Below are 25,516 nucleotides of genomic sequence, written 5' to 3' on the forward strand. Positions count from 1 at the left end.
CCTGTTAACAGATGGTCTTCAAGTCATTCAAATGGATCAATTTAACATCAGAGAGTTTATACAATATACAACCTGAAATTCTTATTCTTCACAGAAGCACCCACATAACAAAAAACCTAAAGAATGAATGAGAGTAACATCAGAACACCAAAGCCCCCCTCCCCCTTCCAATCACAAACAACAGCGGAAGCATCAACCCTCCCCCTCCGCTCCCCCTACTCGCACCAGCAGACGCACTGACCCATCCTCCCCCCACTGTGCAAGCAAAAACCCCCAAAGAGTCCCTGGTCTTTGCCCAAGGAAAAGGAAGCAGCTGCTTTTTATTGAGTAGAAAGCATCAGTGACCTCTCAAATGCTATGGTAGGAAACAGCTCAACTGTAGCTGTCACTATTTATAGTAATCAGGAGACTAAGAATTTCAAGGTAACGATGCCCTTGTCTTCCCTGAATACAGTCACCTGAATCAACACAGGTGAGTACAGTGAATGGTAGGGCACTAAGGTATGCAATAGAACAGGGGAATCTGTGAATGCAGATCCATTATTCCTTGAAAGTGATGTCTCATGTAGATGGGGTCATGAAGATAACTTCTGGCACATTGGCCTTCATAAACCTGAATTGAGTACAGGAGTTGGGACGTTATGTAGAAGTTGTATAAGATGTTGGTAAGGCCTAACTTGGAGCATTGTGTATAGTTCTGGGTCACCTAAGTACAGGAAAGATATCAATAAGATAGAAAACAAGCGAGAAAATTACAAGGGTTTTGCTGCGACTTCAGGACCTGACTTCTAGAACAAGGTTAAATAGGTTTGGACTGTATTCCTTAAAACGTAGAAAATTGAGAGGAGATTTGATAGAGATATACAAAATTATGAGGGTTATAGATAGGGTAAATGCAAGCAGGCTTTTTCCACTGAGGTTGGGTGAAGCTTGAACTAGAGGTCCTTGGTTAAGGATGAAAAGAGAAATATTTAAAGGGAACATGAGGGGAAACTTCTTCACTCAGAGGCTGGTGTGAGTGTGGAATGAGCTGCCAGCAGAAGTGTGGATGCAGGTTCATTTTCAGCACTTAAAAGAAATTTGGATAAGCCCATTGACGGGAGGGGTATGGTGGGCTATGGTTCACGTGTAGGGCAATGTGACTACGCAGAATCATAGCTTGGCATGAACTAGATGGAGCAAAGGGACTGTTTCTGTGATCTAGTGGTCTATGACTCCAAGACTAAGCTCAGTCATGGTCACTTGATGGAACAAAGGGGCTAATTCTGCTCCTATGTGTTATCATCATAGATCTCTGTAACTCCGGCATAGAATACCTGAGAAAGCTGGAACTTTTGTGCATGTTCTGTTCTGCTCCTGACTTCTGTACAGCTCTTGCAGCACTCTCAGACAATGCAGCACAGAACTTTTCATGGCAGAAGAGATAAATCGAGGAATTTCAGCGCATCTCACTCAAACTTATTGCGTGGCCCTGCTGCAACAGCCTGATTCACTAGAGTCCTTTGTAACAGACTGCAGAAGTGTCAAGGCCAGAGTAATCCATTAAACAGTTCAGTTACAGGGAATGGAGAACATTGAAAACAAGAATGAAGACCATGAAACCATGATCTATGTCCAGAATCAAGGGACACAGATACAAAATACGATAACAGTTATTCAAGACCAACATGGAAGATATTTCTTTACCCAGAATGTAATGAATCTTTAAAATTCTCTACCAAGAAGATTGTAAAAACCCAGTCACTGAGTATATTGAAGACAGAGATTGATGAATTTTTGAATATTAAGAAACTAAGGGCTGGAGGTTCATGCGGGAACTGGTGGTAAGGTATAAGATCAACCATGATGTTATTGAATAGTGAGCAGCTATAATGGTTTACATAACGTCAGTCTGTACCTATTGATAAATCAATGCTAGGCTTTCTGGTCATAATTTTCTCCTTTCAGTAATTTTAGCTAAGAAAGTCACAAGTACCTTTGATTATTGTGATCATAAAAATTATAAGCGTGGTTAAAGATCAAAGGGAAGGCCAACTGTACACTGATGATAGCTTCTCGACTGGAGCTGAAACATCTGCAAACATTTTGCCAAGCTCAACGGCCTACCAAACTTACAAGAAAGAAAACTTCTTTTGGAAAAATTTCACTTAAATATTCATTTAAATTTCCATTAAATACCTTTGAAATGTTATGGTAGACCCAAGTAAAAAATGAAAACATAAGCTACAGAAAAACTTTGCTTGACACAGAAACCAATATCTACATTTTCCCTTTAGCTGACTACTATTTCACCTTTTGATATCTAACAATGTCAAGATCACATTTATGCAGCAGTTTCACACACAATCATAAATGATTCTTCACTGAATTTCAATAATTACACTTTTGAATTATACTTGATCTATGGATATAATCATCTCTCCAGCCATAGCAGAAGTTTTGGGTGTTGGTATGGGGTTAGGAATTCAATAGCGCTGTAAAAGATGCAGGATTTGCAATATGTAATTGACCTTCCTCTGATTGAGCTGGTGTAGCTTGTGTAGAAAACTTAGACACAGGTATTCATAAATCAAAATAAATCAAATTGTTGAGTACAGGAATTGGGATGTTATGTTGATGTTGTCCAAGTACTAAATTTGGAGTACTGGTGCAGTTCTGGTCACCTACCTACAGGAAAACTATCAACAGAATTGAAAGAGTACAGAAGTGCAACTAGAAGTCACAGGTTAAGGGTGAAAGGTTAAATATTTAAGGGAACCTGAGGGGTATCTTCTTCACTCAGAGGGTGGCACAAGTGTGGAACGAGCTGCCAGAAGAAGTGATAGATGTGGGTTTGATTTCAACATTTAAGAGAAATTTGGATAAGTACATGGACACAAAGGGTATTGAGGGCTTTGGTCCAGGTACTGATTGATGGGACTAGGTCAAATAACAGTTTGGCACGGACTAGATGGGCCAAAGAGCATGGTTCTGTGCTCTAGTGTTTGATGACTGATTCTAAGCGCCATTGCCATGTATGTGGTCAGCAGCCAGTGCAAAAGCTGTTTTTTTTCCCCACACATAGTCTGAAACTTTTATCTATTCCAGCGTAGGCAGAAATGCTACCACAAAATAAACAGACATAAGACAAAAAAGCATCTGTCTTTGACTGGTTGTAGATGTTAGATTAAAAGCAGTCCTACAGTATATGTGGTTAGTCATTTGCAACGAATGTGATAATTGGTGGCCTTGCAATACCTACAAGAACATTAACTGACTGCACCTACATTAAAGAGGCTATGAGCTGTGCTGGCACTGTGACATATTCCAGGAATTGGCTAAAAAATTGTGGTTCCCTCTATCAGAGCCAAATTTTCATAAGTTTCTGAATGCAGGCAGTGTGCTGTGAGAAATTAACAAAATGCATGGCTGTATGGAGCCAACAAGCCAGGTTATCTGGGTGTTTGATTATCCAAAAATACTAGTCTTCACTATCCCAGTAGTCCTTCCCTACATCTGAATATTGTCCTAATAAACCTCTAGAATTGCTTAGCATTGCAAACCATGTGTAGACATGGTATGTATGGTTCAACAGCAGAAAGCAGGTGATGAGAAGATTAAAGACTTTTATTACCTCACTTAAAAATGTGTTCCCTGTGTAGTTATCAAAATTATATCAATCAACGGACACAGAAATCAGCCAAACGGGAAACTGTGCCAACAGGGAAACGTGCACGTGAAGAAAGTGCTGGGTCAAAGGGACATGCTGCAGCTTCTATTGGTTATGGCCGTGGGGTTTCGCCTTATGAATGATACTTACCGGTCACAATCAGTACAGGAACAACAGCCAACCCAGAGCTGCTGCAATCATGAAGGGTGAACAGTTCCTTCACTAGTAAATGCTGGCAGATAGACAATGTACCTTTTGCTGGAACACAAGCAGGATCCCCAGTGTCTGCCGGCAGGGGAATCTCAGGATCCTTTATCGTGGCGTTTGGTGGCAATGGTGGACAGCACCTATCCTCCAATGCATTACTGGATGATTGTCATTGGCATTCCAGTTTCCTTACCCTCATCATCCTTCTCTCTTCCTCACCTTGCTCTAGCCCTTCTTGTTGACAATGGCTTGAGCTGCCTTAGTGCTGAGTTATGAAGGATGACGCAAGTTATTAATCTTGAGATCCTCTAAGGGCCGATCCATACAGTCAGTAAAACCACTATTTCAAGACGTCTTCTGCAGACTAAACATTGTTATGGGTGCAGCACAGCTGTTTTATCTCCAACTAACTGCAGTTCTGTGATGTAGCCATGATACTAGTGTACAGCTTTTTCTACCAATCTTCCAGCTACTGATCTGGAATAATGGAGAAAAGCAGGAGGATAAAGTGGATTGCCAGTGGATGAAAGCATCAGGGCTGTTCCTTATTTGACTGCCTGGAACTCTGAGAGAGATGTGGATGAACTGAGCATTAACCAAATGGAATCTATTGTGACTGATGATGGTGTCCATGTTCCAGGAAGTCACACTCAAGGTAATGTGGGTGCAACCCGTTTTTTCCTTGATTCACAGGGGAACTCCTTTCAGTCTCTCTCACACGATGCCTGTTCCTCTATTCAAAAGAGTAAAAGATAAACAGGGCTCCTGCAAATTGTTTTATTTATCCAGTACCAACAGTTGCTTGAAGAGATATTGAAAGGACAATGAAAACATAAATGGAAAGGGATGAGAAAAGGCAGCCTTTAAGGAACAAGTGATCATGGCTTAATAACAATTAGGAATTAGACTCGGTATATGTGAAGGGTAAAAGACGAACAATAGGAGGAGTAACTGCTAGGATCCCTGCCCTTCCTTCTTCTTCTCCTCCTTCTCCTCTACCAAGAAACCCCAACACATCAGCCACAATGAACAAAAATAAGAAGAACTATCAAACAAAGATTTTGAAGTAACTATAGGGGAAATTTAAGTTACACAAGAAGGACAAATCATTTTTTCTATTATCCCTTTCTATTCACTTCATGACAAATCAATAATAAGGGTTAAAACTTTAAAGAGCAGAGATATCTTATAATATTAAAAGATATTAAGAAGTGTTTTATAATGGTTGATTAATATCACATTAGATCAATTACCATAAGTTATTATTTAGACATGCAGTAAGTTTGATATCAACATGCTAATTAAGTTTTTGGAAATTAACAGATAGAAAATGAACCAGAGTAATTAATTTGTTTTGGATACATTTAGTAGTCAGAGAAGCAAAGCTGTGGTTTCCTTTTAAAGAGCACTTCCTGCTACTGCCATTGTTTTAAGTTCACTAAGTCGGTCATTACTGTCAGAGGAATTCCGAGACAGTTATCCCACAAAACATCATGATAAGAACAGTTATTGTCTGCTTGCTGATTGTGTCTGGTAAGTCTGTCATTCTAATTCTGGAAGTATTATTGAAATTGACCAAAGAATTATCTAGTACTAAACAAAATAGTGAAGTGAAAACAGAAAAAAAACAATTCGAATACAAGAAAATGTCATGGACAGGAACTATCACGGATCCATGAGTTAAGTTGGTTTGACTGCAAAGATTTATGTACATTTGTTAGAATCAAAGGTGAAAATAACTGTCCGGTCCAGCAAGATGAACTGGTAAAACGTGGCTGAATCATTAAGTACAATGGATAAACAAGCCCTTTTGTGGTGTAACTAGTCTAGTGAGAAATTGACCTTACTTTCACGTCTGAAATATCAAATTCTTTTCAATTCACCTCATGACAAATTTACGCTCTGTACTGAAAGACCAAACACTTAAAAACAGCAAAATTAAAAATTATTTAAGAGACATTTAAAAGCTGTTTTAAAAATGCTATTGGAGCTTTATAGAATGAGATCAGTTTTCATAAATGATACTTTCAACACCTTTTTGAACTATTATAAAATACCAGTTATACCTAACTGGAACATTTTGTTCAATTCTCAGCGCTGAACACAGGACGGTTGTGAAATCTTAACGATGGAGATGAGAGACTTTGGTATGTGAATAGATTGGCAAAAATGGGATTGTTCTCTTCAAGCCAGTGAAGGTTCAGAGGAGATAAGATTTAAGCATTCAAAATTATTGAGGGTCTCAGATAGAAAAGCTGTTCTTAGTGGATTTAAAATTTGAGAAGAATAGTTTGAACAAAGTGGGAAAAGAACACAAGGACCAGAGAAAAAATATTTTCATGCAATGCCGAGAGGAATGGTGAATGGAGGTTCCATCACTCATGGATTGGTTAAATATTTAATGGGAAATACAAAGTTTAAATGGGAATAAAAAGGAAGACATGAGAGAAAAGCTGTTAAGTGAGACTTTACTGGAGAGTTTTGAGAAAAGGTGTATAGGTCTGTCAGGAGCAATGGCCTCATTCTATGCTGTAATAATTCTAATTTGTGTTATTTTTAGGTAAGTTTATCTAGCTTCTGTACACAAATTTGTCTTTGCAGCACAAAAGGGTTTGAAAAAGCATGTCACGGTGTTAATAATAAGACCTATAATGAGGCCATGGGCAACTCAACTCAAAAACTTTCTTCACAATTTAAAGGCTAGAATACTTTTGTAGATTTTGATTATCAGGAACTTGAGTAACTGTTAGACTAAGCGGCACTTTTGAACAGCACAAAATCAAACGTTCCCTTTTTCCTTTGTAAGACAAAACACTTGCTTCACAACTGGGATAAAAACATGGTGAGCAATTGAAAATCTCTTGAATATAGTGACTTGAATGTAGAGATACAAAAAGGGGAAACCCTCCATTAGAACATGGACGCTCAGCCACATTTTGACTTTATAGATTCCCCTGATTTAGTAAAGTGCTGATCATTTCTACAACAACAAAAAGCATTTAATGAATGAACCTATGGACTCACTTTCAAGGACTCCTCAGCTCATGTTCTCTGTTCTATTTATTTATTTATTATCACTTGCTTGTTTGTTTATGTATTACCTTTTTTGTATTTGCAGTTTGTCTTCTTTTGCACACTAGCTGTTTGGTAGAGTTTGTGTGTAGTTTTTCATTGATTCTATTGTATTCATTTGTTCTACTGTGAATCACTGCATGAAAATGAACCTCATATTAGTATATGGTGATATATACATACTTTGATAACAATCTTACTTTGAACTTTTGAAGAAATTGAATGGACAGTGCTAGCAAGATCTCGTGAAGTCTTTCCAGAGAATTCGTTATGATTATAATGAACTCAACAAACTGATATTTCAACTTGCTAGTTTAATGTGGATTACTCTAATGTAAAAGCTCAATGAATTATGTACCATTTACTGTAGATAACTGTGCTTAAACATCAGCTAAGGGTAGGCAACTGACTCTGGTGATAATATAATTTGGGCGGTATCATTTCAGTTTCCTATGGAATGAATTTCAAAGGTAGAATACAATGTTCAGACACTACTATAGAGAGCATTTTGCTACTAACTAGAGAGGAGTCCCAAGGCATATATAAATACAAGTAATTAGGCATTTCTTCTGCTTTTAATAGAAATGAAAATTGTCTTCATGACTAAGTTGATATTACCTGATTTACAATATTCCTTCAACATCAAAACTACCCTGGCTATATTGATCTTAACATAAAACAAAGACACTTAAATCTATATAAATTATAATACTCATAGAACACCAAACAAAGCTTAAAACTTGGGCTACTGCTGCCTGGCCTGCTGCGTTCACCAGCAACTTTGATGTGTGTGACTAAACTATTTTTCATATTTTATATCACTGCACAGCATCCATATAGAAATATAAGTAAATAATGTCAGAAAACATAATTTAATTTATGATATAGCTGCACAGATCCTGATTGTCATTTTCACTAGACGACTGCATCAGTGTCTGCCTCACGTCATGGTATCTGTTCTGTGTCTGACCAAAGTTTAGTTGCAACAGCACAATAACCGACCTAACTTCTCAATAATATACCCATCACTTCTATTTGTCCGTTCTGCATTTCAAGAGTGTGGTAAGGGAATAAGTTGTTTCCTTTACTCTTCTTTTGGTCTTTCTTTCTAGTTTTTGATTAAAATAATTATACTAGAATTTCTATAGAAAAGATGATGTATATCCTGGGAGTTAAAGGAAGAATCTAAAAACTGAGATGAAATTAGTAAACACATTTTAGCTCGTCTTTCTTGATTAATGAATTCCATCAAAGAATTATGGATATTTGGAACTGTTTGAACAAAGGAGGAGTATCTTCAGCCCATTGGTTTTCTGCCAGCTTCTTGTCGAGTAAACTCGTCAGACCCATTCCTCCAATACTTTCCCATCGCCTTCAAATCATTCTCTTTCATTGTTCATCTCTTTATCTATATAAAGCTCTTGTTGCTTCCACAAACAATGGATTCTAGATTCCAACTAAATTCCCTGGAATAAGGTTTAATAACATAATTCTAATTATGTTTTGAAAGAAGAATTGTGTTGTGACCAAATATGTGGCTTGGATTTTCTGTTAAATGATGTTGACTTAAGAAACTTGTCCACAAAGGCTCAGGTGTGGATCTCCTCTTTTCTAGACTGGCTTCCTATAAAATTGCTAAATTGGTTCACTGGTGTCACACGTACCAAGGTACAGGTTTTGTAAACCATCAAGCATTTCATTGCAACAGTGCATTGAGGTAGCACAAGGCAAAACAATAACAGAATGCAGAATGAAGCATTGTCGTTACAGAGGAAGTACAGAGCAGGCGAGACAATAAGGTGTAAAACCATGAAGTAAATTGTGAGGTCAAGAGTCCATCTTTCTCTAGGGGATATTCATGGCTGATTGATCACCTAATGAAAATTGAAAGAACTCCAAAAGCAAATCAGAGAATAAAAATCAAAGAAGGGCTAACATAAATAACCCCTGGAAAAGAGTTAAAGACCAACCTACGAAGATCATATTGAATTATTAATTATTACTTGCATGGTGGATCCATGTGTGCTGCTCATTGGGAAACAATTCTGTAATTGGCTAAAACCACAAGGATGAATTTCTTGAAACTAGCTCACCCTCTCAAGTTTAAGGCTGCATGTGGTTGCAGCCCATGCTGGGAGGCATTCTGCATCTCATCCTGGGAGATATTGAAGAATAGCACAGTTCTGCAGAGACTGTGTTCCATGCCTTTTAGACACAGGACTAGAGGCTTTGGAAGATGACAACCATATGGGGACCATAGAAGGTCTACAGATGTACAGGATAGGGAGAACAACCCAGGGTTGCTTTTACTCTTAGGAATTGGATATAGTGTGCAAACATTTATTCAGCTCAACCACACCAGTTTTTCCAAATTCCACTGGTTAACCCACTTGGCTCATACACTCCTCATGACACAAAATTCTCATTAATCATCATACCACATCATATCTATCAGTCCTAACATCATACCCAAGACATGACCTCTTCTCATTGCTACCGGTAGGAAGGAAATACAGAAGCCTGAAGGCACACACTCACTGACTTAGGAACAGCTTCTTCTCTCTCTCTCTCTATATATATTATATATATATACACACATATACTTATTGTAATTAATTTTTTCTCGTGTATCTCATTGTACTGCTGTCATAAAGTTAACAAATTTCATAACATTTGCTGGTGATATTAAATCTGATTCTGATACCCAGTGCAACACTAGCTTCATACTCTGCCCAATACATAACATTCAAATGATTCAGATCACCCTCACTTACCAGTGCAGGTTTATGTATAGATCATACAGCTTATACACACTACCAGATATAAAATATAACATTACCAAACCTAAGCATGCACACAAAATGCTGGAGGAACTCAGCAGGCCAGGCAGCATCTATGGAAAAGAGTTTTGTTAACGTTTTGGGCCAAGACACCTCATCAGGACTGGAGAAAAAACGAACTTTTCTGTTCCAGTCCTGACAAATGGTCTCGGCTGTACTCTTGTCCATAGATGTTGCCTGGCCTGCTGAGTTCCTCTTGCATTTTGTGTGTGTTGCTTGGATTCCGTGCATCTGCAGATTTTCTCGTTTAACCTTACCGCACCTGAGGTTCACTTGTTCCTCATCCTTGCATCTCACTTGCACTTTATTCCACAATCAAAAGAGACCAGCAGATTGTCAGCATATGCTGTACACTTCTGCTTTCTCTTCTCCATTCTGAGCATTATAGTTTGCTTCTTTTGAAGAGCAAGAACTACATGTAACTAACTGCTGAAAAAAGCAAAAAGAAAGATATACGCACACTGTCAATCAAGTGATATTTATTCCACGCCAGCCATCACAAATCTGCACATAACTCAGAGGTAACTTTAGAGGTGCGATGTGGATACAGCGAGTTGCAGAACACAGTATTCCTGCAGGGATTAAGAAGAGCACAGATGCCAGCTCCTCAAAATGCACGATTACCAAGTTCTGCTGCAAAGAATTCTAATAATATCTTTGATCAGGCAGCTTACAGACAAAAACTGATGGGTATATGCAATGGAATGTGGAAACCTACTGAAACAGCAACAACCTTGCACTCAGTATCAGTGGGACCAAAGAGCTGATTGTGGACTTTAGGGAGGATAAGATGAGGGAACACAAACCAATCCTCATAGAGGGATCAGAAGAGGAGAGAGTGAGCAATTTCAATTTCCTGGGTGACAAGATCTCTAAGGATCTAGCCTGGTCCCAACATGGCAAGAAGGACAGGCCGGTGAATATACAGGATAATTTGCTGCAATATAGAAATATAGCAAAATCGGCAACAGATACTGATCTAAATGTACTGTACTTAAATGCACGCAGCATTAAAAATAAAGTGGATGACCTTGCTGCACAGCTGCAGGTTAAAAGATATGACATTGTGGCCATCACCGAGTCATGGCTAAATGATGGATGTGATTGGGAGCTGAATATCCAAGGATACACAGTGCATAGGAAAGATAGGAAGGTAGGTAAAGAAGATGGCGTGGCCCTGATGGTAAGTAACGATATCAAATCAATAGAAAGAAGGGACATAGGATCAGAAGAGGTAGAATCCTTATGGGTAGAATTACAAAATGGCAAGGGTAAAAAGACACTAATAGCAGTTATATACAGGCCTCCAAACAGCAGCCGGAATGTGGACTATAAGTTGCAGCTGGAAATAGAAGAAGTGTGTCAGAAGGAAAATGTCAAGATAATTATGGGGGATTTTAATATGAAAGTGGATTGGGAAAGTCAGGAAGGTAATGGATCTCAGGAGAGGGAGTTTGTAGAATGCCTACAGGATGGCTTTTTGGAGCAACTTGTCCAGAAGCCCACCAGGGGACTGGCTGTTTTGGATTGGGTGCTGTGTATCAAACCTGAGGCGATTAGGGAGCTGGAGGTAAAGGAACCCCTTGGAAATCGTGATCATAATATGATTGAGTTCAGTTTCAAATTTGAAAAGGAGAAGCTGGTATCAGGTGTATCGATATTTCAGTGGAACAGGGGAAATTACAGTGGTATGAGAGAGGAACTGGCCCAAGTCAATTGGAAAAGTAAACTAAATGGAGGGATGGCAGAGCAGAATTGGTTGAAATTCCTACAAGAAATAAGGAAAATGCAGGAAAAATATATTTCAAGAAGAAAGAAAATCATGAATGGAAAAATGGCACAAATGTGGCTAACAAGAGAGGTTAAGGCAAAAATAAAAGCAAAAGAAACGGCGTACAAGGAAGCAAAAATTAGTGGGAAAAATGAGGACTGGAAGACTTTTAAAAACTTACAGAAGGAAACTAAGAAAGTCATCAGGAAAGAAAAATGAATTATGGAAGGAAGTTGGTGTTTAACATAAAAAAGGATACTACTAAGAGATTTTTTAAATATATGAAGAGTAAAAGAGTGACAAGGGGTAGATATGGGACCGATTGAAAATGATGCTGGAGAAATTATAATGGATAGCAAAGAGATGGCAGAGGAACTGAATGAGTATTTTGCATCAGTCTTCACAGTGGAAGACATGAGCATTATACCTGATAGCCAGAGGTATCAGAGAATAGAACTAGGTACAGTCAAGATTACTAGAGAGAAAGTGCTTGGGAAGCTAAGTGGACTAAGAATAGATAAGTCTCCCAGTCCGGATGAGGTGCACCGAAGGGTTCTGAAGGAGGTGGCTCTGGAGATTGTGGAAGCATTGGAAATGATCTTCCAGGAATCAATAGACTCTGGCATGGTTCCGGAGGACTGGAAGGTCACAAATGTAGTTCTGCCATTTAAGGAAGGAAGGAGGCAGCAAAAAGAAAATTACAGACCTATTAGCCTGACACCGGTAGTTGGAAAGATATTGGAGTCAATCCTCAAGGACGAGGTTATGAAATACCTCGAGGTGCATGACAAAATAGGCCGAAGCCAGCATGGTTTCATGAAGGGAAGATCCTGCCTCACCAACTTATTGGAATTTTTTGAGGTAATCTCGAATAAGATTGACAAGGGAGAGGCTGTGGATGTTGTGTATTTGGATTTTCAAAAAGCCTTCGATAAGGTGCTGCATATGAGGCTGCTTATTAAGATGACAGCCCATGGAAAGATAGGAAATGGGTGGAGCACTGTCTGATAGGCAGAAAGCAAAGGGTGGGAATAAAGGGATCCTATTCTGATTGGTTGCCAGTTACTAGTGGTGTTCCGCAGGGGTCGGTGTTGGGGCCGTTTCTTTTTACGATGTATATCGATGATTTGGAATATGGATTAAATGGTTTTGTGGCTAAATTTGCGGATGGTTGCAGAGAGACTTATTCAGTTTAGGAGAGTAGGCAAAGAAATGGCAGATGAGATACAACGTTGACAAATGTACGGTTGTACATTTTGGAAGAAGAAATAATGGGGCAGATTATTATTTAGATGGGGAGAAAATTCAAAAATCGGAAGTGCAAAGGGACTTGGGGTCCTCGTGCAGGATACCCTAAAGGTTAACCACCAAGTTGGATTGGCGGTAAGGAAAGTGAATGCTATGTTGGCATTCACTTCAAGAGGAATAGTGTATAAGAGTAAGGAGGTGTTGATGAGGCTCTATGGGGCATTAGTGAGACCTCATTTGGAATACTGTGTGCAGTTTTAGGCCCCTTATCTTAGAAGGGATGCACTGATGTTGGAGAGAGTTCAGAGAGGATTTATGAGGATGATTCCTGGAATGCAGGGGCTAACATAGGAGGAGCGTTTGTCGGCTCTTGGACTGTATTCATTAGAGTATAGAAGAATGAGAGGGGATCTCATAGAAACATTTCAAATGTTGAAAGGGTTGGACAGAGTAGATGTGGAAAGGTTCTTTCCCTTGGTGGGTGAGTCCAGGACAAGAGGCCATAGTCTTAGAATTAGAGGGTACCCAGTTAAAACAGAGATGCGGAGAAATTTTTTTAGCCAGAGGGTCGTGGATTTGTGGAATTCGTTTCCACATACAGCTGTGGAGGCCCGATCATTGAGGGTGCTTAAGGAGGAGATTGACAGGTATCTCATTAGTCAGGGTATCAAGGGATATGGGGAAAAAGCCAGAAATTGGAACGAGATGGGTGAATAGTTTAGCTCATGGGGGAGCTGCGGAGCAGACTCGATGGGCCGAATGGCCTACTTCTGCTCCATTGTCTTGTGATCTTGTGATATCGATGCAGCTATGAAGAAGGCAAGACTGAAACTATATTTCATTAGGAGTTTGAAGTGCTTTGGTCTGTCAATTAAAACTGTCATGAACTCTATAGATGAGCTATGGAGATCATTCTGACAGGCTGCATCACTGTCTGATATTGGGGGAGGGGGTACTGCACAGGACCGAAAGAAGTTACAGAAAGTTGTAAAATTAGTCAGCTCCACCTTGGGTACTGGTCTCCATGGTACCCAACACATCTTTAAGGAACGGTGCCTCAGAAAGGCAACGTCCATTATTAAGGACCCGAATCACACAGAGCATATCTTCTTCTCACTGTTACCATCAGGTAGGAGATACAGAAGCCTGAAGGCACACACTCAGTGATTCAGAAACAGCTTTTTCCCCTCTGCCGTGCGATTCCTAAATCGACATTGAACCCCTGAATGCTAGCTCACTTTTTAAAAATATGTATCATTTCTGTTTTTGAACTATTTTTAATTTATTCAGTATTCATATATAAACTTACTGTAATTGATTTATTTTTTTTTCTTTCTATATTATTATGCATGGCATTGTGCTGCTGCTGCTAAGTTGACAAATTTCACGACACATGCTGGTGATAGTAAACCCAGTTCTGATTCAGAAAAGTGTCAATGAACATGGAGAGTTCTTTAAGTCATAGAGATGTACAGTAACGCAGTGTGGAAACAGGATCTTCAAGCCAACCCATCCATACTATCCATGGTGCCAACCAAGCCAGCAACATTTGCCCACCGTTGGTCCATATCCCTCTAAACTCCTCCCATCCATGTTCTTATCCAAAAGCCATTTCAATGGTGTTATTCTATCTGCATCAATTTCCTCCTGTCAGATCATTTCATATTCCCGCCACTGTCTGTATGGAGTTCCTCCCGTGATCGCATAGGTTTCCTCCAGGTGCTCTGGTTTCCTCCACAGTCCAAAGACATACCTGTTGGTAGGTTAATTGGCCATTGTAAATTGTCCCATGATTAGTCCAGAGTTAAATCAGGGGTTGCTGGGTGGCGCAGCTTGGTGCCAGAAGGGCCTATTCTGTGCTGTATCTCAATACATACATATATAAATATATATATGCAGCACATTCTGCATGAAGAAGTTGCCCCCTTAGGACACTTCTAAATCCTAAAACCTATGCTTCATGGTGTTTAATTCCTCCTCCCTTGAGGAAAATGACCACATGTGTTTACCATATTATGGCCATCATGATTTTATATTATTTAAGGCCACCACCATCTCCTACAATCCCAGGAATAAAGTCCTAGCCTGCCCAACCTCTCCCCATAATTCAGGCCCTCAGGTTCTGCAGCAGCCGCATACAGTAAATCTTCTCTGCACTCTTTCCAGTTTAATGATGTCTTTCCTGGAAAAGGGTGACCATTTACAAAGTATGGAAATGTTTACCCAGTAAATTGTATCGTTATCTCATGCATTAATGTCCAAATCTATCATAGAATAGCCAACTGCAACCCAGAAATACAGATAGCAGTACTAAAAGTTAAAGTCAGTGGTTCTTTGCTGCCTGCCTTGGTGAAAACTGTATCAATGCATCCTGATGAGTGGAACATAAAACAAACTGGTTGAGAAGGTCAGCAGGACTGGATTGATGCAAGGTCACACCTGAAACATTGACTACTTCTGTCTCCACGGATGCTACCTAACCCATTGTGTTTCTCCAGCACTTTCTTTTGTGCTTCAGATTACAGCATCTGCAACCTTCTTGTACTAACTGAGGAGAGTGGACTCTCACCTATGACAGCTTTAGGAATTCTCACCATCAACTCCACATATACAATGCCCTGTCACGTACCCCATGACGGGTTAAAGAACCAGCAGAGATGGAAAACACTTTGGAGTCCAGTATTGCTACTAACTAGTGATATTTATTAGTAACTACGCAATACAGTAATATAAATACAGATAAATCAAACAGGTTAGCAATGATTATATATGTAAGTGTGGAAATATATGAAAACCAAGCTTCTTTAAGTCTAGGGGTAAATAGATAGTCTTACAATAATGAGTAAAGTTCAGTTCAGTTCGTGGTATTGAGTTGAGTAGTGATGGAGAGAGAGAGAGAGAGATTTGAGTCTTCAGTTGAGCTGACACCGATCTTCCCGTTGTCCTCCAAAGTCCTTTAGAAGTCATTGTCTGTGACTACAACAAAAGGGGACCATTCTTCTGTGGTGGAGCTATCAACCCAGGCGAGGGCTGACACACAAACAACTCCCCACCGGTCATGCCCTGTTCACACTGTGAGAGCCACTGATCGATCCACCTGATTGATCCTCCAAAACCCACTTTTTCTGTGGGCACAACAAAGCTCATTCAGTGTCCAAAATCATGTGTCTCAGGTCTATCACCTAACCTATTTATCTCCCCATACTGAATACCAACTGTCTCTCAAATAACAGCTCTTCCTTTCTCTCTCTGTAAGAATACAGAAGCTGAAACCAGTGTCCAAACACGCTGCAGAGAAACCATAACATCGATTGTCCATCAAATAACGCCGCCCTCAGTCACCATAGTGACCCACGAGCTGCTCGGTGCCCTCTCTCTCCGAACTCAGCAGAAATCCAAGTTAGTCTCAGTTCTTTCTTGTGCCTGAAAGTGACAGTCCACAGAAAATATAAACCTTAGGGGTTCTTAACACCATCTCAAAGCAGTCTTTGCCTCTCTGTCTCTCTGTCTCTGTCTCTGTCTCTCTCTGTAACAAGGTGTCTGGTGTTGAACAACTCCCTCTCACTTTTTAAAGGTATAGTCCATAGGGGTAATCGAGCACAGTTCTTAGGGGTAATTCAGGACCCCGTCACAGTACTAAAAGTTAAAGGCAGTGGTTGCTTTGCTGCCTGCCTTGGTGAAGACTGTATCAATGCATCCTGATGAGGAGTGGAACATAAAACAAACTGGTTGAGAAGGTCAGTAGGACTGGATTGATGTAAGGTCACACCTGAAGCATTGACTACTTCTGTCTCCACGGATGCTACCTAACCCATTGTGTTTCTCCAGCACTTTCTTTTGTGCTCCAGATTACAGCATCTGCAACCTTCTTGTATTAACTGAGGAGAGTGGACTCTCACCTATGACAGCTTTAGGAATTCTCACCATCAACTCCACATATACAATGCGAAAGGCTACTGTCCATTACACATGCTGCAAATTCTGAGCCATTTGGGTTGGCTCAGGGCCTGTAATGTGCTGTAGATTTCTACAATTCTGTGATTCTATCATTGCTTTGCTTCATCTGGTTTATATTATGGTTTGATTCCTTCCAATTTGATTAATTTATTCATATTTCAATTGCAAAGATTATGTTAATACAACATTGAATCCATGATTGTATTGTTAATTCCCTGATATGATTTTATTTTCATCCTTCCAATAATTTCCCATTATTAGCTGAAAGATGTGCTATGCATTTTTGTAAATTCACTAAAAACCTCTATTGTATAACAACTCTCTTTACATTTTCTTTCACTTTTGAGAATGTATGGTTTAAGAATTATACAAGTAATTTACTTACTATAGAGTGTACGCTTTAAAAGGAAATAAATTTGTGTAATTCATCTCCCCATTTTGTCCATGTGACCTGTACACTAATGTTCGTTGAGTACTGTGCCAGTTCTGCCATAGTCAGAAGGTAGTTTTGCAGTTTTTTCTCCAAATTTGAGGAAGGACATTCTTGCTATTGAGGGAGTGCAGCGTAGGTTCACAATGTTAATTCCCAGTATGGCGGAACATATGTCAAAAGATTGGAGCGACTAGGCTTGTATACTCTGGAATTTAGAAGGCTGAGAGGGGATCTTATTGAAACATATAAGATTATTAAGGGATTGGACACGCTGGTGGCAGGAAGCATGTTCCTGCTGATGGGTGAGTCCAGAACCAGGGACCACAGTTTAAGAATAAGGGGTAGGCCATTTAGAACGGAGTTGAGGAAAAACTTTTTCACCCAGAGAGTGGTGGATGTATGGAATGCTCTGCCCCAGAAGGCTGTGGAGGCCAAGTCTCTGGATGCTTTCAAGAAAGAGATGGATAGAGCTCTTAAAGATAGCGGAATCAAAGGTTATGGGGATAAGGCAGGAACTGGATACTGATTGTGGATGATCAGCCATGATCACAGTAAATGGCGGTGCTGGCTCGAAGGGCTGAGTGGCCTACTCCTGCACCTATTGTCTATTGTCTATAGTGAACTTGAGCCCCAGATTAATGGGTGTATACAGAATCTCACCTGAATTGTTTTGGAAATAGTCTTACATTGCAGTAAGATCTGCTGTCCTTTGAATATGTTGTTCTGCTGGGCCAAACTGTGTTCTCTCAAGTAGGCATAAAACTCTTTCACAAGATCTGTTCACCACAATTGTTAGTGGATCCTGTAAATGTATGATCATGTCTGGGTGCCCTTGGAGAGGAAGCCTGTGGAGCCCACATGTGTGCTTGAGACCTTCTGTGGCAGGACGATGAGTGGAATTAAAATGCATCTTTGAGTTTAAAAGAAAAAAAAATCAGTTATTCAGAATATTGCAGTTCTGGATATTCAGGAAAAAAGTAGCAAGAACAATGGTCTCACCCTAGAAAGGCAAATCATTCAGAAACATAGAATCATAGAAAACCTGCAGCACAATACAGGCACTTCATCCCACAATGCTGTGCCAAACATGTACTTACTTAGAAATTACCTAAGGTTATCCATAGCCCTCTATTTTTCTAAGCTCAATGTACCTATCCAGGAGTCTCTTAAAAGACCCTATCGTACCCGCTTCCACCACCGTCGCTGGCAGTGCATTCCACGCACCTACCATTCTCTGTGTAAAACAACTTACGTCTGACATCCCCCTTTACCTGCTTCCAAGCACCTTAAAACTATGCCCCCTCGTGTTAGCCATTTCAGCCCTGGGAAAAAATCTCTGGCTATCCACACAGTCAATCCCTCTCATCATCTTATGTACCTCTATCAGGTCACCTCTCATCCTTTCTTTGTCACCCCAAGGAGAAAAGGCCAAGTTCACTCCACCTATTCTCATAAGGCACACTCTCCAATCCAGGCAACATCCTTGTAAATCCCTTCTGTACTCTTTCTACAGTTTCCACATCCCTCCTGTACTGAGGTGACCAGAACTGAACACAGTATCCAAGTGGGGTCTGACCGAGGTCTTATATAGCTGCAATATTACCTCATGGTTCTTGAACTTGGCTGATGAAGGCCAACACACCATATGCCTTCCCAGCAACACTGTCGACCTGTGCAGCAGCTTTGAGTGTCCTATAGACATGAACCCCAAGATCTCTCTGATCCTCCGCACTGCCAAGCATCTTACCATTAATATTAAATTCTGTCTTCAAATTTGACGTATCGAAATGAACCATTTCACTATTATCTGGGTTGAGCTCCATCTGCTACTTCTCAGCCCAGTTCTGCACCCTATCAAGGTCTCACGGTAACCTCTGATGACCCTCCAGACTATCCACAACACTCCCAACTTATGTGTCATCAGCAAGCTTACCAGCCCACCCTTCTACTTCCTCATCCAGTCATTCATAAAAATCACAAAGCGGAGAGGTCCCAGAACAGATCCCTACGGTACACCATTGGTCTCCGTCCTCCATGCAGAATACTAACTATCTACAACCACCCTTTGCCTTCTGTGGGCAAGCCAATTCTGGATCCACAAAGCAAGGTCTCTTTGGATCCCATGCCTCATTACTTTCTGAATGAGCCTTGCATGGGGAACCTTATCAAATTCCTTACTGAAATCCGTATACACTACATCCACTGCTCTACCTTCATTAATGTGTTTTGTTACCTCCTCAAAGAATTCTGTTAGGCTCATAAGGCACAACCTGCCCTTGCCAAAACCAACCTGACTATCCCTAATTATATTATGTCTCTCCAAATGCTCATAAATCCTGCCTCTCAGGATCTTCTCCAACAACCTGCCCACCACTGAAGTAAGACTCACTGGTCTATAATTTCTTGGGTTATCTCTACTCCTTTTCTTGAACAAGGGAACTGTTGTGTTCTTTATGTTTATATGTACCGTGGGTTAACAATAAAGAATCATATTCTGGAAGAATTAGAACTTTTATTTACAGCAACAAAACCAAACCATGTTTTTACCAAGCTATGTTCCAGATCATTCTATCATTTCTGTACATGCTCAGAATTCTTTCACATCATTACACGTGATATCACCACAGGAACAACATTTGCAGCCTTCAAATCCTCTGGTACTTCTCCCGTCTCTATTGATGATAGAAAAGTCATCGCCAGAGGCTCAGCAATCTCCTCTCTTGCTTCCCACAGTAGCCTGTGGTATATCCTGTCCAGTCCCAATGACTTAATACCTATCAACAACTCCAAAACATTCTCCCTCTTGATGTCTATACACTCAAGCATTTCAGTCCGCTGCAAGTCATCCCCACAACTGCCAAGGTCCTTTTCACTGGTGAATACTGAAGCAAAGTATTCATTAGTACCTTCGCTACCTCCCCCAGCTCCATGCACGTTTCCACTACTGCTCCTGATTAGTCCTATTCTCACACGGCTCAACATCTTGCTCTTCACATATTTGTAGAGTACCTTGGGGTTTTCCTTAATCCTGCTTGCCAAGGCCTTCTCACGGCCCTTTCTTGCTCTCCTAATTTCATTCTTGAGCTCTAACAGTACCTAGTTTCTTGAACCTTTAGTAAGCTTTTCTTCTTAATTTGATTTTCTACATCCTTTGTACACCATGGTTCTTTTACCTTACCATCCTTTCTGTACCTCAGTGGAACATGCCTATGCAGAATGCCATGCAAATGTTCCCTGAACATTTGCCACATTTCTGCCATGCATTTCCATGAGAATATCTGCTCCCAGTTTATGTTCCCAAGTTCCTACCTAATAACATCAGATTTCCCCCTACCCTACCCTACACCTGACTAGGATCATTTCCCAGTACCAGATCAAGTACAGCCTCTCCTTTAGTTGGCTTATCTACATACTGCATCAGAAAACCTTCCTGTACACACCTATCAAACTCCATCCCATCTAAACCCCTTGCTCTAAGGAGATGCCAGCCAATATTAGGAAAGTTAAAATCACCTATCACAACAACTTATTATTATTGCACCATTCTACAATCTGCCTCCCTGTCTGCACCTCAATGTCTCTGTTACTATTGGTGGGGGGGGGTCTATAAAGCACACCCAGTAGAGTTCTTGCCCCCTTCCTGTTTCTGACTTCCACTCACACTGACTCAGTGGACAATCCCTCCATGACTTCCTTCTTTTCTGCAGCTATGACACTATCCCTGATTAGTAATGCCACTCCCCCACCTCTTTTGTCTCCCTCCATGTCCCCTTAGTAACATCTAAAGCCCAGCACATTCAGCAGCCATTCTTGCCCCTGAGACATCCAAGTCTCTGTAAAGCCTACAACGCCACACTCTCTAAGTTCATATCTTGTTTATGATACTCCTTGCATTAAAATAAACAGATTTCAACCCATCTGGCGGGGTGCATCTTTTCTCTACCATCTTCCTATTCTTCCTCACAAACTCCCGACAAGCTGTCTCTACTTGTACACCAACTGTTCCATCCTCTACCTCTTCACTTCGGTTCCCACTCCCCTTCAAATCTAGTTTAAACCCTCCCCAATATCATTAGCAAACGTTCCTTTCAGGACATTAGTTCCCCTCCATTTCAGGTGCAATCCGTCCCACTTGTACAGGCCACCCCTTCCCCAGAAAATGTTCCAAAGATCCAAGAACTTGAAACCCTTCCCCCAGTACCATCTCCTCAGCCACTCATTCATCTGTGCTATCTTCCTGTTCTAACCTTCCCCAGCTCATGGCACCAAGAATAATCTGGAAATTACCATCCTGGTGATCCAGTTCTTCAACCTCCTTCCTAGCTCCCTAAACTTACTGCACAGGACCTCTACCCCTCTCCTGCCTGTGTCATTGGCACCAACATGTACCACAACCTCTGGCTGCTCACCGTCCCCTTCAAGAATATTCTGCAACCGCTCAGAGACATACTGGACCCTAGCACCCGGGAGGCAACACACTATCCTGGCATCTGTTTTGCTGCTGCAGAATCTCCTATCTGTTCCCCTAGCTATCGAGTCTCCTATGTCTATTGCTCCGCCTGACTTCACCCTACCCTTCGGACGCTCAGAGCTGATCACAGAGCTATTGGTATGGCTGCTGCTGCCTTGCCCAGACAGGTCATCCCCCTCAGCAGTATCCAAAAGGGGATACCTGTTGCTGAGGGGAATGGCCACAGGGGGACTCTGCACTGAAATTTTTTCTCCCTTATCTCTCTCAGTGTTCGCCCATCTACATAACAGAATGAGATAAAAATGTTAAAGCAAAATGAAAAGAATGCCAGTACTGAGAGTATGTGCCAATATTATATGGACAAATTAATCATATTTCAGTAAAAACTCAATCTTATGATTAGAATGAATACTATATGGAAAAAGACTTCTATAAATCATGTACTTTTATGTATGGTTTTAATGTCATGTATTGATGTCTGTTTACTCTTACCTGTTCAATTATATTACAGGCAGTTGGCTTGATATAAAATTCTAAGTAGGCCTACTGGATTAGCATTTCATGAAATCATGTCTTGTCCTTACACAACAGAAAGATTACATTACCTGTAAATTGAAAGAATAAAACTGGGATAGGGGAAATCTCAGTGGTATGAGCTATTATGCAGATATCTCTTTTGTCTGCCATTTGGGATTATGTTTCCGTTCAGTTCAATAATATTCCCTTCTGAATTGAGGATGAATCTGTGCTTTCATTCTCTGTCACTTTTCTTTGTGTCTGTGAATATGGAATTGCTCCTTGGCAGTGGGACACAACAGACTGTGAGTGAATCAGCAGCCCTTTTGCACCATCTCTGATATTACTTGTCACAGAAGAGTCAATTGGACATGGTGTAATGTGGATTGTTCCTCTCCATGAACGTGTTTTATGATGCTGGAAATGTCTACATTATTTCATTGCCTCTTAAATATAATTTTATATGGTCTCCCTAACGTCTACTTAAAGTAAATGGAAGATCAAGAAATTAGCTTGATGGAACTGTAAGTTAGAGAATCTTTAGTCTGAATACAATTTAAGTAGTAATTATTTTCACACAGTTAATTGCATTTTAAAAAACTGCAAAGCAATTTTACTGATGCTATGTGTAATTGAAGCATTTAACAAAAGGATTGACTTTTGATCGTGCTGGAAGGCAGTACCATGGGGCAGAAACAGTCTGACTATGCTCTGTGCAAAGATTAAAGCGGCCTTACCTGTTCCTATCCTTTCATAACCTGCCATTCATTTCAATTGAGATGATAAAAAGAAAATTGGCTGCAAATGTTCAGATTTATTTGTGGTGAGGAAAGTGGGACCTTTTCCTTTTCTGGCCACAATGTAAATTGCTGCAAATTCAAGCTTGCTGTAGGTACCATCTTTGATTTAGTGTTGTTATATATACTGGCAATTAGTCAAGCATCTTCATTTTGCAGGATTATAACTATGCTTTTCTGTAGTTGTGGTTTTATGTTTTGGCCAGAATAACCTGAATTGTGTGATTTATGGCAAAAGCTATCCTGTTTCCTATCTCAGCTTTCATACTGTAAATTTATTTCACAATTTCCTAGAAACGTAATCTGAATATGCAGCAGAGTAAATAGGGAAACCTGGAACATTCAAACCAATAACACAACCCATGTGCATCCAAAATACTAATTATGCCAACTAATTAAAATTATATTCTGTAGATCAATATTGGCATAGCAGGTGTCATAGAATTCTAAATTTCAAAAGGTCTTACTTGACTAAACTTTTTGGCACAGTCAGAATTTTTTTATAATTACAGATTTTTAAACAATCTTTTCTGAAGATGACAACAACCATTCCAACTACCAAAACAAATCAGGAAAAAAAATAAAATCTTCTTCCATGTATTTCTAGGCAAGGATTAATACTCAATTTTGTGTTTAACAATTTGAAAAATGATTGTTTCCTGTCTCCCATCCCCATCTCTTTTGGTTGGTTGAAATACGTGTGAATCCATAGAAGATTTAGAAATACACGGTTATCCAAGGTAACCAACTTACAAGCATTAGGCCACTCGAAGAGATGAGTGAGGGACCTGATGACTGTTTAAGGTTCACTTGCTGAAGTCAATCAGTAGCCGAGCACTGCTTTCTAGTTTTGTCTACTTTCAGATCAAGATTGATTATAGTATCCGATCATAATTTATTTTTCGGATCTCAAAAACATGGTAGTACCTAACAGAGCCTGTTTTCCCTTTCTGCCAGATCTACAATCCCAAAGTCAGGGCTTCTTATGGCTACTGATTGGCGTGGATGTAAATGTTTAATGGTGAACTCATCCCCCACTGTTTTCATGCCAACACGCTTGCAGATTCACATTTGGGCCTCATACTTAAGCACTAATTGTTGGTGCCATGGTTTTCAATACACTGTGATACTGGGCTCTCTATGAAATTCAGTGGCAGCGCTCCATCTGGTTGAGATCCCACAGGACTTTTGATGGAAAATGTATTGATTTCAATGAGGACTGGAGGACTGTGGGAAGGAAAAGTAAGATGCTAGTTTTGTAATTATGTGTGGCTTTTTAAGAGTCATAGAATCTTAGAACCCTTAAGCACAGAAACATGTCCTTCAGCCCATCTAGTCCAAGCTGAGCTATTAACCTCTCTAGTTCCAGCAGCCTGCAACTACAAAACCCTCCCATCCATGTATCCAGCAAAATTCCTCTTAACTGTTGAAATTGAACCCCAATCCACCACTTCTACTGGTAGCGCATTCCACACTCTCACCACCCTGAGAATGAAGATGTTCCCCCTTTATGTTCCCCTTAAACATTTCATCTTTCATCCTTAACCCATGACCTCTAGTTCTAGTAATGTTTTCTGCTACTGTTTCAGTTCTTTCACGGTGTCTTCAATTGATTTTTAAGGTTTAATACTTACAATACATTATATCACGTTTAGTTTTGTAACCTGGGGAAAATTACACATGCAGGACAACAAATACTTTTTCAGGTCTCAAATTCCTTTATATGTTTTAGATGTTTTAATGCAGAAAGAGGGCATCAAAATAAAAATGACAACATAAATTTTTAAAAAACACAGTTCCTGCTGTTACAACCTCTGCTTAATTTCAGTCCACACTCTTGTTACGTATGCAGTATGAAAATAAAAAAAAAATACAAAACCAATATGGTAGTGGCAATTCTAAGAAACAATACAAACAACATTCGAGTCCCACCAACCCTATATTTTATACACAACATGAAAAATCTGAATAAATACTTCTCACCTTAACTAAGAGATATACTCACTTTGGCACACACGTGCTTAACTTCCAAACACATACAGGCTCGACCCTGAAACGAGTTCTCCTCACTCAGCTATGTAAACAGAGATTAACATATTCACATTACTCTGTTACACTCACATTTGGTCATGAGACAATAAAGAAAGACAAAAATAAACTTGCGTAATATATTGCCTTGGAGTTTAAATTACTAAAAAGACTAACCTACTAGGCCGATAAGGAACTTCACAACCACATTATTCCAGAACTGATCAATTTACTTGCAAAAATCTAAAACATCCACATGTAAAACATGTCAAATTACTGATACTCTAGATTTACAAACAAGTACAAATGAATTTACATGGATATTATCAGATATTATTCACTTTTCCTCACCAAACCTGGGAAAAGCATTCGAATGGCATTCCCTCTAGAAAATGGCAACTCTTCGTTCTACTCCACCCATGCAAAATGACCTCACCATTTTCTCTTAAAGGCACAGGCAGCTATTTTAGCATTACCAGGGTGAATACATAAGTGCACTAACAATAAAAAATGATATTTAATAATCA

At 39.9% G+C, this 25,516-nt stretch overlaps 1 protein-coding gene and 1 long non-coding RNA gene across 2 annotated transcripts in view; one reads left to right on the forward strand and one right to left on the reverse strand.

The window, feature by feature from the left end:
• Positions 1-25,399, reverse strand: part of LOC134347548 (uncharacterized) — a 165,424-nt gene extending 140,025 nt beyond the window's left edge. Inside the window, exons 1-2 of the long non-coding RNA XR_010018183.1 lie at positions 25,341-25,399; positions 24,967-25,035 (exon numbers count right to left, since the gene is read on the reverse strand). This is a non-coding gene — a long non-coding RNA (uncharacterized LOC134347548). The remainder of the gene's footprint in view (positions 1-24,966; positions 25,036-25,340) is intronic.
• The window catches only part of LOC134347547 (T-cell immunoreceptor with Ig and ITIM domains-like), a 72,723-nt gene continuing 52,509 nt past the window's right edge, over positions 5,303-25,516 (forward strand). The window contains exon 1 of the mRNA XM_063049903.1: positions 5,303-5,389. Coding sequence (XP_062905973.1) covers positions 5,350-5,389 — 40 coding nt within the window. The 5' untranslated portion in view covers positions 5,303-5,349. The remainder of the gene's footprint in view (positions 5,390-25,516) is intronic.

This window comes from Mobula hypostoma, chromosome 6, assembly GCF_963921235.1.
Source record: "Mobula hypostoma chromosome 6, sMobHyp1.1, whole genome shotgun sequence".
NCBI lineage: Eukaryota > Metazoa > Chordata > Chondrichthyes > Myliobatiformes > Myliobatidae > Mobula > Mobula hypostoma.